This window comes from Corvus cornix, chromosome 1, assembly GCF_000738735.6.
Source record: "Corvus cornix cornix isolate S_Up_H32 chromosome 1, ASM73873v5, whole genome shotgun sequence".
Lineage (NCBI taxonomy): Eukaryota > Metazoa > Chordata > Aves > Passeriformes > Corvidae > Corvus > Corvus cornix.
In genome coordinates, this window is record NC_046332.1 from 85,121,445 (window position 1) to 85,138,411 (window position 16,967).

Consider the following 16,967-nt stretch of genomic DNA (forward strand, 5'->3'; position numbering starts at 1 on the left):
GTGCTAAATAGAAACCGAGTAGTGATTACTACAATGCTGTCTTCAGATGGAAGTGCCCACCCTCCTTCACTCTCTGAACATTAATTTTTCAACTAATAATTCAGATTTTATTTTTAGTTGTGATATTTTCTGATTTTTAGAAGTGGATGTTTTTCTGGTTCTAAGATTGAGGTTTTGACAGGAATTATTAAATATCTTACAAAATTTGCAGGAATATTTTGCATCATTTATTACAGCCATAGGCATGAGTACGAGGACATTCTGGGTTGCAACATCTGCTCAAGGTGCTTAGTTCACAACCTAGATTTAGAAATATTCCAGGTTTTCCTTATGAAAAACATAGTGCACTGATGCCTCCTCTCACTGCTGGTTTTCTTCCATTGAATTTTTCAGCAATCTTTTACTGGTCTGCAGTCAGTGAAAGACATTTCATCAAAGTGGAACTTTTCAAGTCCTTTCCAGCTTGCCTCTGTGGCTCTTCCTACCCTAAATTTCCCTGGTGCATAATTTCTACAATTCAGTAGAACTAAATCTATGTCTTTTTATGGCGCCTCAATAGTCTCTAGAAGTTTTGTTAAAGCTGTTTCAATGGCTGTCGACTGTGTCAGTCCCTTTTTTGTCTTCATGCTTTTATGTTTTTCTCTTCAGTCATTTTGAAGTTTTTATCATTGTTCTAGGGCTTCTCTTTAAGTGACGAAATTTAATATTAACCCCCAAATGTTCACATTTCTTTACGAGGTAACAAATATTTCACTAAGTATAATTTCTAGCAAGCTTTGTACAAAGACAGTTGAGTATAACTGTTTCTTCTCTGGGACTGGCTTGTTCCACTTTTGGCTGCAGAAGAATTAAGATCCAGGCTTCCACTGGTTTTAATGTGCTGTACCATATCTCTGAACCTGTGTGTGTGGCATCTGTTTATCATGGGGAGGACAACTTTTGATACGGTTGATATATCTTGGCTTCATCTGTAACCTGTGGAGAAAGATAAGTGCTTTTAAGGAATAATGGAACTGTCTGTGCTAGAACAGATATATTGCAGCCCTCAAAAGTTAATTTTCTCTTATAAGGAGAGTCCAAGGTGACTAACTGTGGCAGAGACCTTCCTGGTAGGTACCTCATTTAGGCAAAAGGGGTAGTACTTGTAATTCCTTGCCTTGTTCCAGGGAAAATTTGCTTTAGGATTAGAGTTTTATTAAAAGGCAGAAGTGTCAGTCGTCTCCTCAGCAGATTATTCCATGTGTCTCCAATCCCATTTGATAGAAAAGTCAGAGAAGAGATTTCCCTGCTTAGGAAGGTCTTCTGAAGACTTTTGGTTTTGACTTCAGTGTCTATTCAGCACAAGGTGCACTCAGCTTACCTGTTTGTATCTCTAAAGGCCAAAATATTTCCCAGAATTTAGATCAAAAATATTTTTGAGGTGTGCTAGATATTACACTAGTTAACTGTTTCTAAGACACTTAAGAAGAGTTTTCCTTTCTCCTATATGTCTGTTTGGTATGAGGTAGCCATTTTCATCTTAAAACAGCCGAGGCTTTCTGCACCCTTAGAGGTCTTTTCCAGAGAGCAAGAGAAATAAAGAAATTAACTCAGACCCTAACATGCCTAGATTCTTTCCCTGTGACCCTACAAAGTAAGGTTTTTCAAAAAGCCATCACTGTAAGCAATATTGATCCTGACATAGGAGCATTATTTTATAAATGTATATTTCACAACATAGAATTGCTACTTTTTTTCTTTTGGCTATAAACTTTTAAAGCATATATTTTGGATTTTTAAGAAATAAAGTATGTACGAAAATTTTTAAAATTAATTTGAATAGTACAGTTTATTCACTGACATAGTATTTTTTCCAGTGAAACACTGTATTAGTGAAACACTGGCTAGCTTATTTCCCTCAGTTAATTTCTTGGTCATCTTTGTTACTTGTACCTTAGTCTGTTCAGATATAGCAGTCTCCTAATCAGTATACCATGTGTTCTTGTAATCAGCTGCTTGTCCATTGCTGCAAACCTAATCAGGAGCTGTTCAATTAGAGCAACTGCTGAAGAGCCACTCTTTCTATTGAAAATTCATGTGACAGGGGAAGAGAAAGAAAGAGACCAACGCAGCTCCATTAGGAGATAGCTGTCATGGTTTGGATTTGCAGAATGGCCTCCAAGGTGCTTCCAGGGGTCCTTTCATCTCAGGTTACAATGGTTCCATGATAATTTCAAATGGCTTGTTTGAAGCAGCTGTTTTAATCAACTAAATACCAGTCTTTCCTCACCTTGCCCTCAATTAGCAATTAAACAAGTTATGTGAGATTTAATTGGTATATTATTCTCCCCAGATTTTTTGTCTCTCTTCACTACATGCTTTAAGCTTTTTTTCCTGCTGATTTAGAGTATACAGATTTTTAAAATGGATTAGCCTGAATTTTAAAACCAGAAAATGCTCTTATTATGAAGATACATTTTTATCTATGTTACCAGTGCCTTTAATCTGTTGGCTTTCAGACTGAGCTGCAGCACCTCTGCAGCAATAAAAATACCTGTTCTTTCCCCAGAAACCACTATCTACCTGCATTGGCTTTAAGCGGGGCAGCTAACAAAAGAAAAAAGACTCTGAAGAACTCATCCATGAGAGAGAAAATCTAATGTTTTTTTAAGAATGAAGGGATTTTTGAGGACTTTTTTTGGGCATGTCTTTCAGCTGTTAAACCTGCTCCTTGTTCTGTGTGACGCAGCAAAAGATGACAGGGCTAGAAGAGTAAGCTGAGAAGGCTTAAAAAGTATGTATGTATCTACATTTTCACAAAAGAATATGTAAAGGAAATAATATCTGAGTGTAAGAAGAATAAAATTTACTGTTTCAACTCCCCCTCTGAAAACCTGAAACCAAAGTTCTTTCTTCGTTTAAGGGTTAAAAATACATTATTTAGTCCCTGGGAAGCATAACAATACACTGTTAAGTCTCAGCTATTAAGCTGTGGAGATGTGGACCTCAGGGTTTGGCAAGGTTGCTATCCCCAGGAGAGTGGGTGGTACACGGTCTGGTGACAAGTATTATTATTGCCATTTTTTGCCAGAGAGGAAGAGCTTTTTCCTAGCACAACTTCTTTGGCACCAGCTCCCCATTTCTCCTTTGTTGCTTGGCCCTTTTTTCCAATTTTTTCACCGGCTGAGAGATCCACACTTTAAGCAGGAGTGGTAATAGCAGGAGAGGGGTGAGCACGTTATTCCCTCTGGTGTAACTCACTGTCTGCAGCAGCTGGGAAAATACTGATGGTAGTAGGAGAGTCAGCATGTAAAGCTGACAACAGAAGGAATTTTCTAATTAATCATAGTCATATGTAAAGTGCTTAATGTATGAAAAACACAGTGCTGTTTCCCACAATGGGAAATGTGGTAACCAGATGAGAGAGCAAATCTGTTTTTTTCTTCCACGTGTAGCTCTACAGATGTTCTCAAGGAGAAGAAAAGGGAGAGGAGGAGGGGAAAAATTACTGTGATGACCTGCAAGAAAACTCCAGTACTGCATCAGACACTTTGAAATGCAATAAGCCCACATAAAATAATAATAATGTCTAGGGCCACAAGGACACTGCAGGGACACTGAGGGACAGAGGGCACCCAGGATAAGGGGTAATGTAACATCAGTATGTGTGCTGCTTGGGGTCAAAGAACAGTCCTTAGGCCTATTTCAGCTAGTAACATATTTGTAACTTTAGGAACCATTTCTTGCTGGAATCAGTGAGAGGTACATCAGTGATGTAGCTAAATTAAGTAAATTGACAAATCTCTGTCCTGAGGTGCATCTGTACCTATGTAGGTACTTTACTAACAGCCAGTAAAGCATTATTGGTATTTCATGTTATGTTGGAAGTAGTGGCCTGCCCTCACTTGGAAGTTGGTTCAAGAGAGGAAAGTAGCAAGCAGATTATGAAGACGGTAATGTCTAAAGAAAGGCATATTTCAAGATGTTTTCAAAAATTCAACTCTAAACTAAATCTGGGGGGAAGTTCTGCAATAGGGGCTGCACTCTACTGCACTTTACTGTCCTCATGCAAGATGATGATTTCATCGGAATTCATGGGGAATGTTTTTAAATCATGAAGAACAATGTGGACAGTAAAATGTGGAGTTTTTGTGTGTTCTCTTTTTCTCTCTTCTCTGCAATCCAGTTGTACACATTAACACTGAATAGTGAATAGTTAACATTTTAACTCTCCTACTGTGGATGTTAGCATGCTGAACAAAAAGGTGCAGCTTTCATATGAATGCTCTTGGAATCTAAGACAATACCTTTTGGGTACATATTTTGTCTTTTATTTGTAAAAACTGTAAGACTTTCAGTCTCAAACGAACTAGGTAGTCTTGATGTCCCTTCAGACACTGTGTTTGCTCCTTTTTGGATAATATATCAGGATCCACCAGGGCCATGACTTTATGTTTAAAAATGCAAATCAAAAGCTGTCTTTTATTATTTGCACCTTCAATAGCTCTCCTGATGAGAGCTGTAGTTATTTAATTGCCACAGATTAAAGATTTTTATATTTTAAAATATTTTAGATAATTTTATGCTTTAATTCCTGTATATATCCTTTGAACTGCTTTAGAGTTGATAGAGTGTTCCCCTTGGAAAGAGAAAAAACATTGAACTGCCTCTTCTTGTCTTCAGATGATAAAAATAGTATTCTGACATTGCAAAACAAGGAGAATATGACAATCTCATATTACTTGCTTAGTGCATTGATAATGTAGCCATCACAAGAAGGCAGCTGTAATATTACTTTACCTGTCTTATGCAGAAAGAAGGTATAATATAGTGTCATTCTGAATCAACAGAGCAGCACTTGACAATTTATTATACACATTTGTCATGGAAGGAATGAGTACAGAAAAATCACTGATGGGAGGTAAAAACTTAGGTAATGCTAGCTCCTGTTTCTTTTCCAGCATTTGTGCCCCTCTGTTTTTGTATACGGACCTCAGTTGTGAAAGGATTGCACAGGTATACAGTGGTTGGCAAGACACAGACTTTTCATTAACAGTGTTGTTTCAGTGAAGCTATGACAAAGTTTTTCACTTTACTTTGATGGCTCTCAAGTTCATCAGATCTTCCTTTTAAGACAGAACTTAAAAGAGCTATTTAGTTCTATGTAACACATTACCTGTGTTTATTTGCTGCAGAAAGCTTTCACTGTGATGGTGTTTCAAATACAAGTGTAAAGTTGACAGATTTTTAATTGTTCTGCCATTTTCATTTATCAAAGTGTGTTCAATGTATTAGTCACCATTTTTACTTCTAAACCACTGATATATGTTATGGTGAGTCTGAAGTATGCTTCATTATTTTGCTCTTCATTTTGTCTTATTAAAAGCATTAGAAGAGGCATTATCCTTTGAAATATTCCAAAAGACAATTGTCCTCTTGAGGGTGTATCTTTTCATGGTTCTTTTTTCCTTATCCTTGGGAATACCATCTCTAAGTGGTGGCTTGCGGCACTTTTTCTGGTATTAAAAGGACTTCAGCAGTAGTTATATTTTGTGCACAATGTTTTGTGCTTGGAATGTATCTATTTGCTTTTGAGCAGAGTGTAGTGAATTTAAAAGTGGGGTTTTTTTAAGCAAGACTTGTAGTTTAATGGAAGACAGCAGCAAAATTGGTTTTCATTGGCAAGTCTGGCAGTCTGAATGAAAATTATTTGATAGTATACTGGAATTATTTTTCTAGATTTCACACCTGAGAAAAATTTTCTGAAACAAACTAAAGTAGAATTTTAGATAAACACATGCTCAAAATACTTGAATTTTGACTTCCTTCACACAGAGAACCTAAATACATTCAGCTTCCTGCTTTTAAACAATGGGGAATTGCAGTAGAGGAAACTGAGGGGCAAACCCACAAGCACTATAATAAGTTTGTGGCTCTAAAGTCTGACTTACCCAGAAAAGAGAACAGAGCCCATGTCACCTGAGAGAGAGATATCCCACCTGTTGCTCAGGAACAAACCAACTGAAGAGTAACGTGTATCTTTCTCAACCATCCTGAAACGTTATGAGAAATCTAACCCTCCTTAATACCTGTGGATTACACCTTTTGAGTCCAATGTGACCATCATACACATACTAAATTGACTATTCCCTTATAAAACTAGGGTTAGGCTTGTAATGTTGTAGATTCTTTCCTGGGCCTGCTGCAGCCTGCTCCAGCTTGCTGGGAAGATGACTCATGGTGGGTAAATTTAGGTGTGTGACACCCTCTGAGCTTTATGGTTTTCTGCCCAGGCTCCAGGTGCTCTGCTGCAGGGATGAGGATGTCCTGTAATTCCTCTGCGATGGATGCAATCCCATGCTGGGTAACAGAGCTGGCATTAGGTGCCTCTATGACCAAAAGGGGCCTCAGGTGTCAGACTGAGTTGAAAAGCTTATATGAATTCTCTGTACTGCTTTATGCAGCATCGGCACATTTCTTGTGTTCCGTTGCATGTATTTAGCTGAATAAGGCAAAACAAGTTTTGTTGTAGTTTTGAAGACTCTGCAATATTTATACCTATGATTACCTTTATCCACTATTGATCAACTGGACTATTCAAAGGAATAAAGATAAGAATATGTTGGGGGTTTTTGTTTGTTTGTTTGTTTTTGCTTGTTTGTTTTTCTAGATTTAGATCCTCATGGTTGTGTCCTGTTGGGGGGTGCTGCCTCTGGGAGAGAGGTGTGAGTGTTTGATCTGGAGTATCCCTCAAGGTGAATTTTTTCTACTCATGGATTTCACCTTTTGGGTTTAGTTTCTGCTCTTATAAAATGGAGATGACACCATCTAATAATGCTTAGAGGATTGGTTACATAATATCAGGATTTAATAATTATTAAAGGTTATAGATATTACTATTACTAGTTAAGCTAGAATTCATGATACTTAATTCACTTTACTGTTAATATTTAAACAGAAATATTCTTATTCTGAGAATTTGGCTAAGAAAAAGAATGACTTTACTGAAAATAGTTAAGCTACAGTAGCATGTGGAGGAAAAAACCAAACAAATATTCAGACGAACGTGCTTTGAATGTTGTTAGATGCAGCCCAACAGTGCAAACTTGTGCTGCTTGCAAAAAGATAATTTATGTAGTTGGTGCATGTGCAAGTTAAAAATTGTCATTTAATGATAGTTCTTGTCATCTCATCAAAGTTGGTCATGCTCTTCTGAGTATCTTCAATTAACAAAACTGGCCTTTTCAGATTCTGAGACTGGGAATTAATTACACAGTTTTTGAGGATGTCTTCTTTGGTATTGGCAGCTGGGTGGGAGGGAATGTGTGATTACTCAAGTGAAAATCAATCTGACTCTTAAATGCCAGATTGCAGAAATAATAGGCAGTTTTCAAATAAAGAATATTTTCTAAAATGCAGAAAATTTTTCTAAACTGCCACAATCCGGGTCAGCAGCTGAAATTTTGTTAAACTCAGTGGGTCCAGGATGTAATACTTGTGGTCTCCATGGCAAATATGATCAATGACAAAATCAGAACAGATTAGCAGCGTAGGGTTTACATGTTTGAGGATCCTTTATTTGATCCTATAACTAAGATAAAAATTAATATTTTCTTGTTGGAAATGGAGTTTTTTTCTATTTTCTTGTTGGAAATAATAATGCTAGTTATATTGCTGTTGTGCCTCATGGGCTGTATGTGGATGTATGACATTCAAAAAGATTTTAGTATCATAATGAGCTAAATTTTCTGACTGAGTTGCATCTCTTTTGTCTTCTTGTGCTCCAGATCACTGCATACTAAACTTAGCTTTGCTTCTATCACTTTGGCTACTGGTACTATGGTTGCAGTCGAATGTTAATTTAGCTGCTTTAATGAGAAACTGCTGTGCTACAGACTCACCATGTCAGTTAATAGCAATAGACCTGACAGCAGTTACATTGGATAGAAGGCTCATCCACATAGAGCTAACCCTGCAAAAACCCTGCGGACTGGGTTGGACAAGTGAGTGGAGAGAGCTCACTCTGGTGAAACATAACCCTTAGATCTCATCTGAGGAGGGGACAGGAGCTTATGGACATAGAAAGAGAATGTGAAACTATCCTGTGATTCTATTCAGTGGCAGCCAAATGCTGCCCTTGTGCTCTCTTGGCCATAATTTCAAAGTGATTGATAAGACCCTGCAGTCACATTATGCCCTTGTCCATGTGTAACACAGCATGTCATAAAATATCAGATGTTCTCAAACTCTGGGGGTTGCTGCCTCAATGGTTTTGCAAGTATGAAATGGGAGGAGTATAGTAAGGCCCGAAGGACTTTGGCCGTGTTAATTGTTGTTGCTGACTTCAAGGTTCTGCATTATTTTTCCTTTAAAAAAAGCCCTACTGCTAATAAATATGTATCATCTGATGCTGTGATGGGCTATTAGCAATAAGAGTGTGCATGAAAGAGAAATACTAGAAACATTCTGTGGGATGACCTAGAAAACCTCTTCACAAATCACTACTGCAACAGGAGTTGTGGTGTAAAATATGTATCAACTGTTCTGATTTTCCAAGTACAGTTTGCTCTGAAGTAAACTCCACAGAAGGTCAGATGTTCACATCCTTGGGATGTTTAGAAAACTAATGACTGAAAAATCAGGCATGCACTTGCTGTACATAAAGGCATGATCAAAGCCATGTGAAGACACGCATATTTTTTTAATGTAGATCTCAAAGCATTGGCCCAATGTTGCTCAACCTGGAGATGAGCCCCAGGTCATTTCAGATGTGGAACAGGAATTTGCAACACAAGTCATGCTGCTTTCCATTCTGCACAGATACAGTGATGATAGCTGCCTCTTTCTGAAGGAGAAAAGATAGAGATTCTCTGTATGAAAATAACTGCGGAGTACTTGCATCTCATTTAGTTGGTGAATGATTCAACTTCCCTCTATCAGCTAAACCCTTGGTGAAATTTCATTTGGAAAGGATGGAGAGAAATGCTATGGCAGGATGAACAGATGTCATCAGAAAAGTTGTTGCAGAAAAGACAAACTATAGGGAAGTAGAACAGCAAACTGGATGCTCATCCTTCATGAGCGTTTGCCAGAGAAAAAACCAAAACCACACTCTTTCCCTTGGACTGATGACAGCTGCAAATCTGCAGTCCAATTAACTAAAAAATCACATAAGAATGCAGTATAGAAAGGATTTTTTTTCCTCTGTGAATGGAAAATTACTGCTGTTATATCTGTGTGTCACAAATGTTGATACAAAAATAAATGATGGCCAGAAGTCATATGGATCCTTTGAGAAGCAAGACCTATCCATATTGTAATGTAACTTTGTGCCAGATTATGCTCCTGGCAAGCACCACCGAATATATTACAAAGGAAAGTGGTAGATTTGGCATATTTTTGGTATTTTTGGTTCGGGTATGAATCCCCTTCTTGGAAGAAAAGCTTTAGCTGAGTACTAGTTGTTTATATAGTTGTTTATAGTTGTCATACCCAGAATGGTCACTGGGCTTTTGATAGTGTGAATTTATATTCTGGACTTACACTGTAAAAATTAGTTGACAGATGTGTGCAGATCTATAGACACAAACCATACAAAATGTATGTCAACTGCTGTTCAAATCCCTTTCTTCTGTGTCAACCATGCAGACTCTGGACACACTTTTGCTTTTAAATGTTTGAGCTTTGTCGAGTCTAATTCCTTCTCGTGGTCAATCTTTAGAAGATTCACTCTGTGTTATCATTATGAATACTTAGTTGCAAAGGAAAGTGGGGAATTAAACATGTTTAGTACTCTGATAGCAGATATCACCCTCTAGAGAGTTGCAGCATAAAATGTTAACATCACTGCCTACATCAAAATGTGTTTAAATTTTTCTTATGTAGCAAAATAATTTTTAAAATAAATAATTCTTATAGTTTGTTTACATGATATAAAGAGTTCCACATTCATTTTCAGAACAAGAGCAATTTGCTGATTGAACAGGGATCTTAAGATATAAGCCCTTGAATTCTTGACATATTGTCTTCAATGACATGAAATTTGAGTGGAACAGAAAAGAAGGGTGAGGAAACATCCCATTGCTTCAATGGGGAACAGTTGCACAGACAGTTTCTGAATGAATATTCTGATTTTATTTCTTTAGTGATTTCCTGTAAAATTCAAAGGGTTTTTTTGGCATACCCAGTTTAACAATCTTCTTGAATAGGAACATGTGGTTTTTGGTCATTCTCCAAGGCCTCAACACTAGAGGGAAAAAATAATCAAAAAGGATTGAAATTTCTGACAAGATTCTAGAGTCTAATTTCAAAGTGTTAATCAGTCTGTCTGAACTTCCACAGGATCAGGTATCATCCAGGTCAGCATGAAAGTGATGGTCACTGTGTTTACACATATTTTCAGTGCCTGAGAGTTAAATCCTCTCAGGAAACCTTTAAAATACTATTAAACACTATTCTATAAGTGCCAAATTTCACTTTTGCCTTAAATAGATAAGATTGCTTGTACAAACATACAGTGAATGGAAAAATGCTGTCTATTCTGAATACCATGATGGAACATTTGCTGTAATTCCTAACTGCACAGGGAACAAGTATCTGTTAGCAGTATAATAATGTGTACTGACAGTTTATTTTCTGTTGAAAAATGAATGTGCTACAATTTTAGCCCTAAAGCTTGTTGAAGGCCTTTGCAAGTATTTGATGACAATACTTCTTTTTCTTTGAAAAAGGACTTTGTGGTTCATTTATTTAAAATTTTGAAAAATTCCTATTTCTTTTTCCTTCACTTCAGCTCTGCAAAAGGAATGACAAAAGCAGCTTCCTAAGTGGAAATTTGTTGGGAAACCATCCCAATAATTTTAACACCTTTGAGTCCAGAGTACATTACGCATATTTTAATCATCTCTGGTTTCATACATATTGGACCTCACATTGAAGCAATTTTGCTTCTTTTCAGAGCTGAAACATGAGATCTATGTTTGGAGGCTGACAGCTCAGCGCATTAACCCAGCCAGCAGAGAGGAGACTGCTGTGAAATGCCTCTTGATGCAGAAGGTGCTGACTCTGGAGATGCTCCTGAGGAAGAAGCTGAGGACGTTTCACAGGTAAGCAAGGCCCAATGTCTCCCACCTCCCCTTTCAGGTATCTTCACTGGGACGAGACCTGCATTCCTAGCTCTGTCTTGATCAGATGGATGTTGGGGCAGATATGAAAAGTCACTCTCAGACTCAGTAAAACACAAAGTATTTTAGGAGAAAACTGATGTGTAAAGCCTGGAAAATATATTTATCAATATGACCCAAAATTAAAGGCCTAGGAATTTCAGGAAGATTTTGGTTTAAAAAGATCACAAATATATCACTACACTTTTCCTTACAGTTGTGGCTTCAGCACAGTAAGACACTATAGTTTCTTTTTTTTTAACTGAAAAATTCAAATTGTCTTCAGTGAATGGGTGAGTTTGAAAAACATTTCACCAGTGAGTTGCATGTTTTACAATTATTTCATAATCAAAATTTCAATGTGAACCGGAGTGCAGACATATTTTATATATAAGAAGTTTACATAAACTTCTTGTTTAGTTTAGATTCTGGCAAAACCAGATGTTATGCCATGGAATCTGATGACTGAGAATAGCAGTATAAATATTTTGAATGTTAATTGACTAAAGTGAAACTGGAATAATTAATTTGAATTAATAACCTTGTTAAAGAATTTGAGCAAGAAAATGTAAATATGATTTCTTAAACTATTCCAGTAATAAGAATATGTTTACATAATTTTTGCTGATATTGTGTATTTTGAATTGAGTGATGGTGCTAATAATTCAAGACAAATAAGGCTGTTAAAATTGCCTCCTTTTCAAAAGATTTTAAGAGATTATTAGACTTTACGATACTCTAAAGAAGACCCTTCTAAAGTACAAATAAAAATTGTATATTTAATCTTGAAAATCAGGATTCCTCCATTTCAGCACATTTACAGCAATGTAAAATTTCATTAGCATTAACAAGAGTGCTCCTGAACTGCAAAGCCCAAGGCTTTTTGCTGGAGGGCTGACTGCGCCGATAACACAGTGGTGTTATTGGGATCTTACGAACTTCATTATAAAATGCAAATGTGAAACATATGTGTTCTGACTTGCTGATGTTAGCACACGACCCTTTTTGTATCACAGTGGGCCACACACATCAGCTCCTGAAACTATTAAGGGAACTACATATTGCAGATAGCCATATTCTATACTGAGGTCTGTACCCTGGAGCCTGTGGCTTTCCTCATGAGCAGAAGGGTTTGTGTATTAGTGGAGCCCATTACAAAAGCGGAGTCTTAAGTGAATGCTCATGGGAATTTTGCTGCTGGATGTAAGAAGACCATACATAACTCCTTTGTGGTATCAGTTGCTCCACATGGGGAAAGAAGTGATGTATATGTGATGAGAGGAATTAATTCCAACAATCAGAGCTCTGATTTCACTCTGGAAAAAAGTAGGTGTCATTTTCTTTCAGACAAATTTCACAAGAAGATAAAAACTGGGAAACAAATATCCAGGAACTCCAGAAAAGAGTAAGTAGATGGCAGGTTTTTTCAGTATTCATGTAAATGAAGCTATGCCTTTATATAGAGATAGTGCTTTAAATCTAATGGAAATTTAATAACTCTCCTGATAGCAGAAAAGTTAGCAGCCAAGGTGGTTGGCTTCTTGGTCAGACAAGGTTACTGAACCACATGGTAAGGTTTTGTATTTTTGTTTCTTAGAAAACTATAACTTAAAGAATCAACTGATGATTCAGCAGTGTTTTCTTAGATTTTTAATCCATAGCCAGAAAGGTTCAGGAGGTGTCAATAAGTTGCTTGTAGCCATGATGAATGATAATAGAGTACAGTCTTCCTAATGTACCCAATTCTGATTCTAATTTAATGCACTTTGTGACATTACTGCTTTTATTATTCAAGTAGGGATAAACCACTTGATAAATCCTGTTCTCTTAGCTGTGCACACGTTAGTACTGCCTAAGTCTTTACGCTGGAACTGAAAAGATGTACACTCTGTAGTGGGATTAATGTCTCCTAAATTTAATTATCTAAGTGTCGCAATCACTCTACCTCACTGCCATCACTAATGAATCAGGCCTGTGTCTGAGAGCTCAAGTCCTTGATTGGACTCCTTGGGGTGAATGTCCTTGACTGGGAGAACCCTGTCCTAGGTGTCACACCAAACCAGAGCAAACCAACAGATTTTCTTTACACCTCTTTCAAGGCATTGCATAAGAGACAAACTTTTTAAAGAATGGAGACTTGTGTTTTAGTAGAGCTTTAAACTATGTGAAACAAGAGACAAAGTTGGTCTGAGAGAAATTGATTCCCTGGGGTGGTAGTGAAAGCAGAGACACGATGGAAAGCACTGGGTCTGAGGGTTGAGGGCACAAGGAGATTGGCACAGGGAAGCAGGAGCTGGGCACAGAGGTGTACAGACTCCATAGAGATGAAGGGCTTGGCATGTCCATGAGAGTTGTACAGGAGGTGTGAAAGATTTGACCTCTAGGGTAGTTTATAGGTTTTCAAAGCACACCCAAAAAAAAACGGTCATTTTGTCCCGGATCACAAAACCACAGAGTGCTCAGAATGCCCTCTGTGGTTGGAGCTGCATTTCAACCCTACTTCTCCTTCTGGCGTGAAGTTGTGGAGGGGGCGACTGAATACAGCTGAATGTATGCAGCAACTGCTAGATACCTGTATCTCTTAAAGCTTGTTGGACCACATACTCATGGTTTTGTACAGGTATGCATAAGATGCACGCCTATAAAAACTATTCTTGTAGTCCTGTCTTTTATGCTGAAGAGGAATATACAATACAGGAACAGCAGTTTGTGCTTCACACATGCTTTTCTGAACTCTATGCATAATACATAGCTTCTTGTTTAATACAATTATTAATTTTATTTTCCTGTCTGTCTCCAGCACAGAATAACAGACAAAATTCTTCTCATCAAATGTCTGACAGTGCTGGGATGTGTTATTCTTATGTTTTTTCTGAACTCATTTGTTCCAGGCATCTACCTAGATCTCGGTAAGTCTCCTAGTTTTGTTCTAAGTAAAACAAGCAACCTCCCTGAAAAAACCAGTTATATCTTTATGAGTCTGGATCTTTTCAGAAAGCTGTTTTTCATATGTCCTTATCCTCACAATTCTACCAGGTTAAGCAGCAATTTCTCTGGGAAAAGAAGAACAGGTTTTTAAAGTTCAGTCACGTCCCAGTTACCCCAGGAGGAATAAGAGAGAGTGCTCATGACTTCATTTTCTGGACTTTCCAATACTAATGAGCTGGCTAAACATTACAGAATGAGTCAATTTGACCTTGGCATCATTTGCACTGTTTGAGTGAATGACCAAGATGCATTAGAGAGATCAGAAAATAATCACTCCATGGAAGAACAAAGAAGCAGTTTGGCATTATTTCTTAAGTATAGAAAGCTCTTTGTATAATTTACAGTCTCCATTACTATATCGCCATAATAATTCATTTCCCAAAATAAAAACTGGAGGACACTATATATGGGTGAAATGAAAGTAGCTGTATGCATACTTTCTATATATAGATGTATATGTGGATGTTTTTATACAGCTAGTTGTATATCTCCGTGAGGAAAAGCTCCACACATCCTGAAAACAGAACCAAATCAAATCTCACATTTAACTGAAAGACAGTCATAAAACCTACCTGTGCATTGACCAATAAAAAATGAAAACATTTTTATTGGCTGCTGAGCTCTTCAAGATTATGGAATTTCAGATACATGTTTTTTTCACGCAATCTGAATTTACACACTATTTACTTCTATCTCAGTGGCTGAAAGATGGAGCAGTCTTGAAGAGGAATAGCTCATAATGAATAACTCAATAATCATATACACAGATATTACATTGACACATTTTTGCTGTGCAAAATATAGAGCCAGTTATAGCTCTACAGTGGTGATCAGTTTGTGAGCAAGACCTCCCATATCTGCTGCTGACAGACTATTTGCCATGGAAATGGGCAATTTCAGCCCATGAAGATTATTGTCTGTTAAGAAGTTAAAAGGTGTATATACTGACGTATTATAACACCAAAAGTGCTACGTTCATAAGGTCTGGGAAAATGCAGAAGCTGAAAATATTTGAAGGCATTTGAAGTCATGGTGGCTGAGAACATAAGAAAGGCCTTCACACTGCCAATTTACCCCCTTACTTTTCTGTCTCAGATAAGTGACACTGAACCATATGGGACTTCTTGAATTAAGCCCAACATCTTTAAAAGTTTGTGAAAAGCCAGACAGTCATGAAAGACTGAACAGCACTTGATGTGTCTGCTCTTGATATTTTTTCAAAATTGCAAAGGAGTTGGAGTCAATGCTAGAAGAAACATAGTAACTATTGATAGTTTGTTTTTGTCCTGTTTTATGCCAGTAAAATAAGTGAAAACAAATGGAGTGCTTGGCAGTGTAGGTTTCTGTTATCCAGTAGCTGAATAACAACCTTGAAAGTAAATAAGGGCTGTATGTGTTCTGTATAATTTCTCCCTGTTCTGCATTCATGGCAAACCTGTCAGATTAATGAATAAATGTTACTAAAGCATACACCACATAATTTCTACTAAAAATTAATAGAACCCGTAAACTACTACTAATAGGTTTACAGGTTCCATTAATTTACAGGTCCTCAGTTTTGTTTCCTGAATTCCACTATTTTGATGGTAGCTGTCACTTATCATTACTGAAGTAGTGCTGCTGTGAGGCTCTATGGATTTTAGTCTTCCAAAGCATGGAAATGTATTTCCTAATATACACTACATCTTATACTCTGTTGGCTTGGGTAAATTTGTTCAGTATGGTTTTCTCATAAAAATGAAAGTAAATTGCAGTTCAGTGTTTAATTTTCTACCAGAATAATGGTTTATACAGAGACTGAAGTGTTAGAAATCCAATAACTTTAAATTGCATTTGGTAGAGGGAATTAGAAAGATTTTAAAATTCTTTATCAGTCCCAAGCCCTGATACAATTTTTTCATTATGAACTTGGAATCATTAATATAATTTGAAGGTACTGACATTTTAATTTAAAAAATAAAATTTGCATACTTAGCTGCCTTTTAAAATGCAGAACCCTTTCCTCTTCAGTTTTTTTGTGCCTGTTCATTAATTTATTTAGTGTAATTCTATGAAATAGCTATGTTAATAAAAGATTAGTACTGAGAAAAAAAGCAGATACTAAAACTGTAGGACTCCTACTGTACATTCATTTGGCCCCATGAGATTTTATTTTATTTTATTTTATTTTATTTTATTTTATTTTATTGGTAAAGCATTGATAAAACATCTGAGAAAAGATGACAAAGGATGAAAGTAAAGCTCCTTTAAGGATTGTACCTGGCTCCTATTTTGACTTTAACTTTTAGGCGGGCTTTGAACTATGTTAATATGTCTGAAAAGATTTAGAAAGTAATATAAAGTAGCATTTCATTGAAATTTTAAGCTAGATTTTTTAAAGGCAGGGTGTTCAAACTGACTGGGTCAGAAAAAATACCAAAATCAATTTACAGCTTAATTCCTTCTACTTTTGTGTGGAAGGTGCTTTCTCTTTGGTTTGGTTTTAGTCAGTTCAACGAGTTTCAGAGCTGCTGTGAACTTTGTGCAGTTCCTTCCAGTATCTGTGAAGAGGGACCCATTATGTCAGTGGCGCTGCTTTTGTCTGCCCCTCTCAGTGCTTTCTGCATGCAATGTAGGCAGCCTGCTCTTGCAGACCCCCTCACTCTTGCTCCCTTCCACCTCTGGACACCTCTTTCCCAGGGCCAGGCTCAGTAGTTTCTGAGACAGGGGAATGCCTTCTCCTCCTTTGAAAGTTGCAACAAACTCTGTTGCTCTCATATTCAAGGAACAAGGTGAAAACCCAAGAGTAAAGAGATGAGATAGTTCCTGTTTCAGAGAGGAGATACTGCCTCAATTTTG

At 37.1% G+C, this 16,967-nt stretch overlaps 1 protein-coding gene across 11 annotated transcripts in view; it reads left to right on the top strand.

Moving 5' to 3' along the window:
* Positions 1–16,967, top strand: part of OCA2 (OCA2 melanosomal transmembrane protein) — a 191,840-nt gene that overhangs the window by 97,065 nt on the left and 77,808 nt on the right. For all 11 annotated transcript variants that reach the window (XM_019283069.3, XM_019283066.3, XM_019283070.3 and 8 more), the window contains 3 exons: positions 10,937–11,084; positions 12,489–12,546; positions 13,942–14,050. In XM_019283069.3, coding sequence (XP_019138614.3) covers positions 10,937–11,084; positions 12,489–12,546; positions 13,942–14,050 — 315 coding nt within the window. The remainder of the gene's footprint in view (positions 1–10,936; positions 11,085–12,488; positions 12,547–13,941; positions 14,051–16,967) is intronic.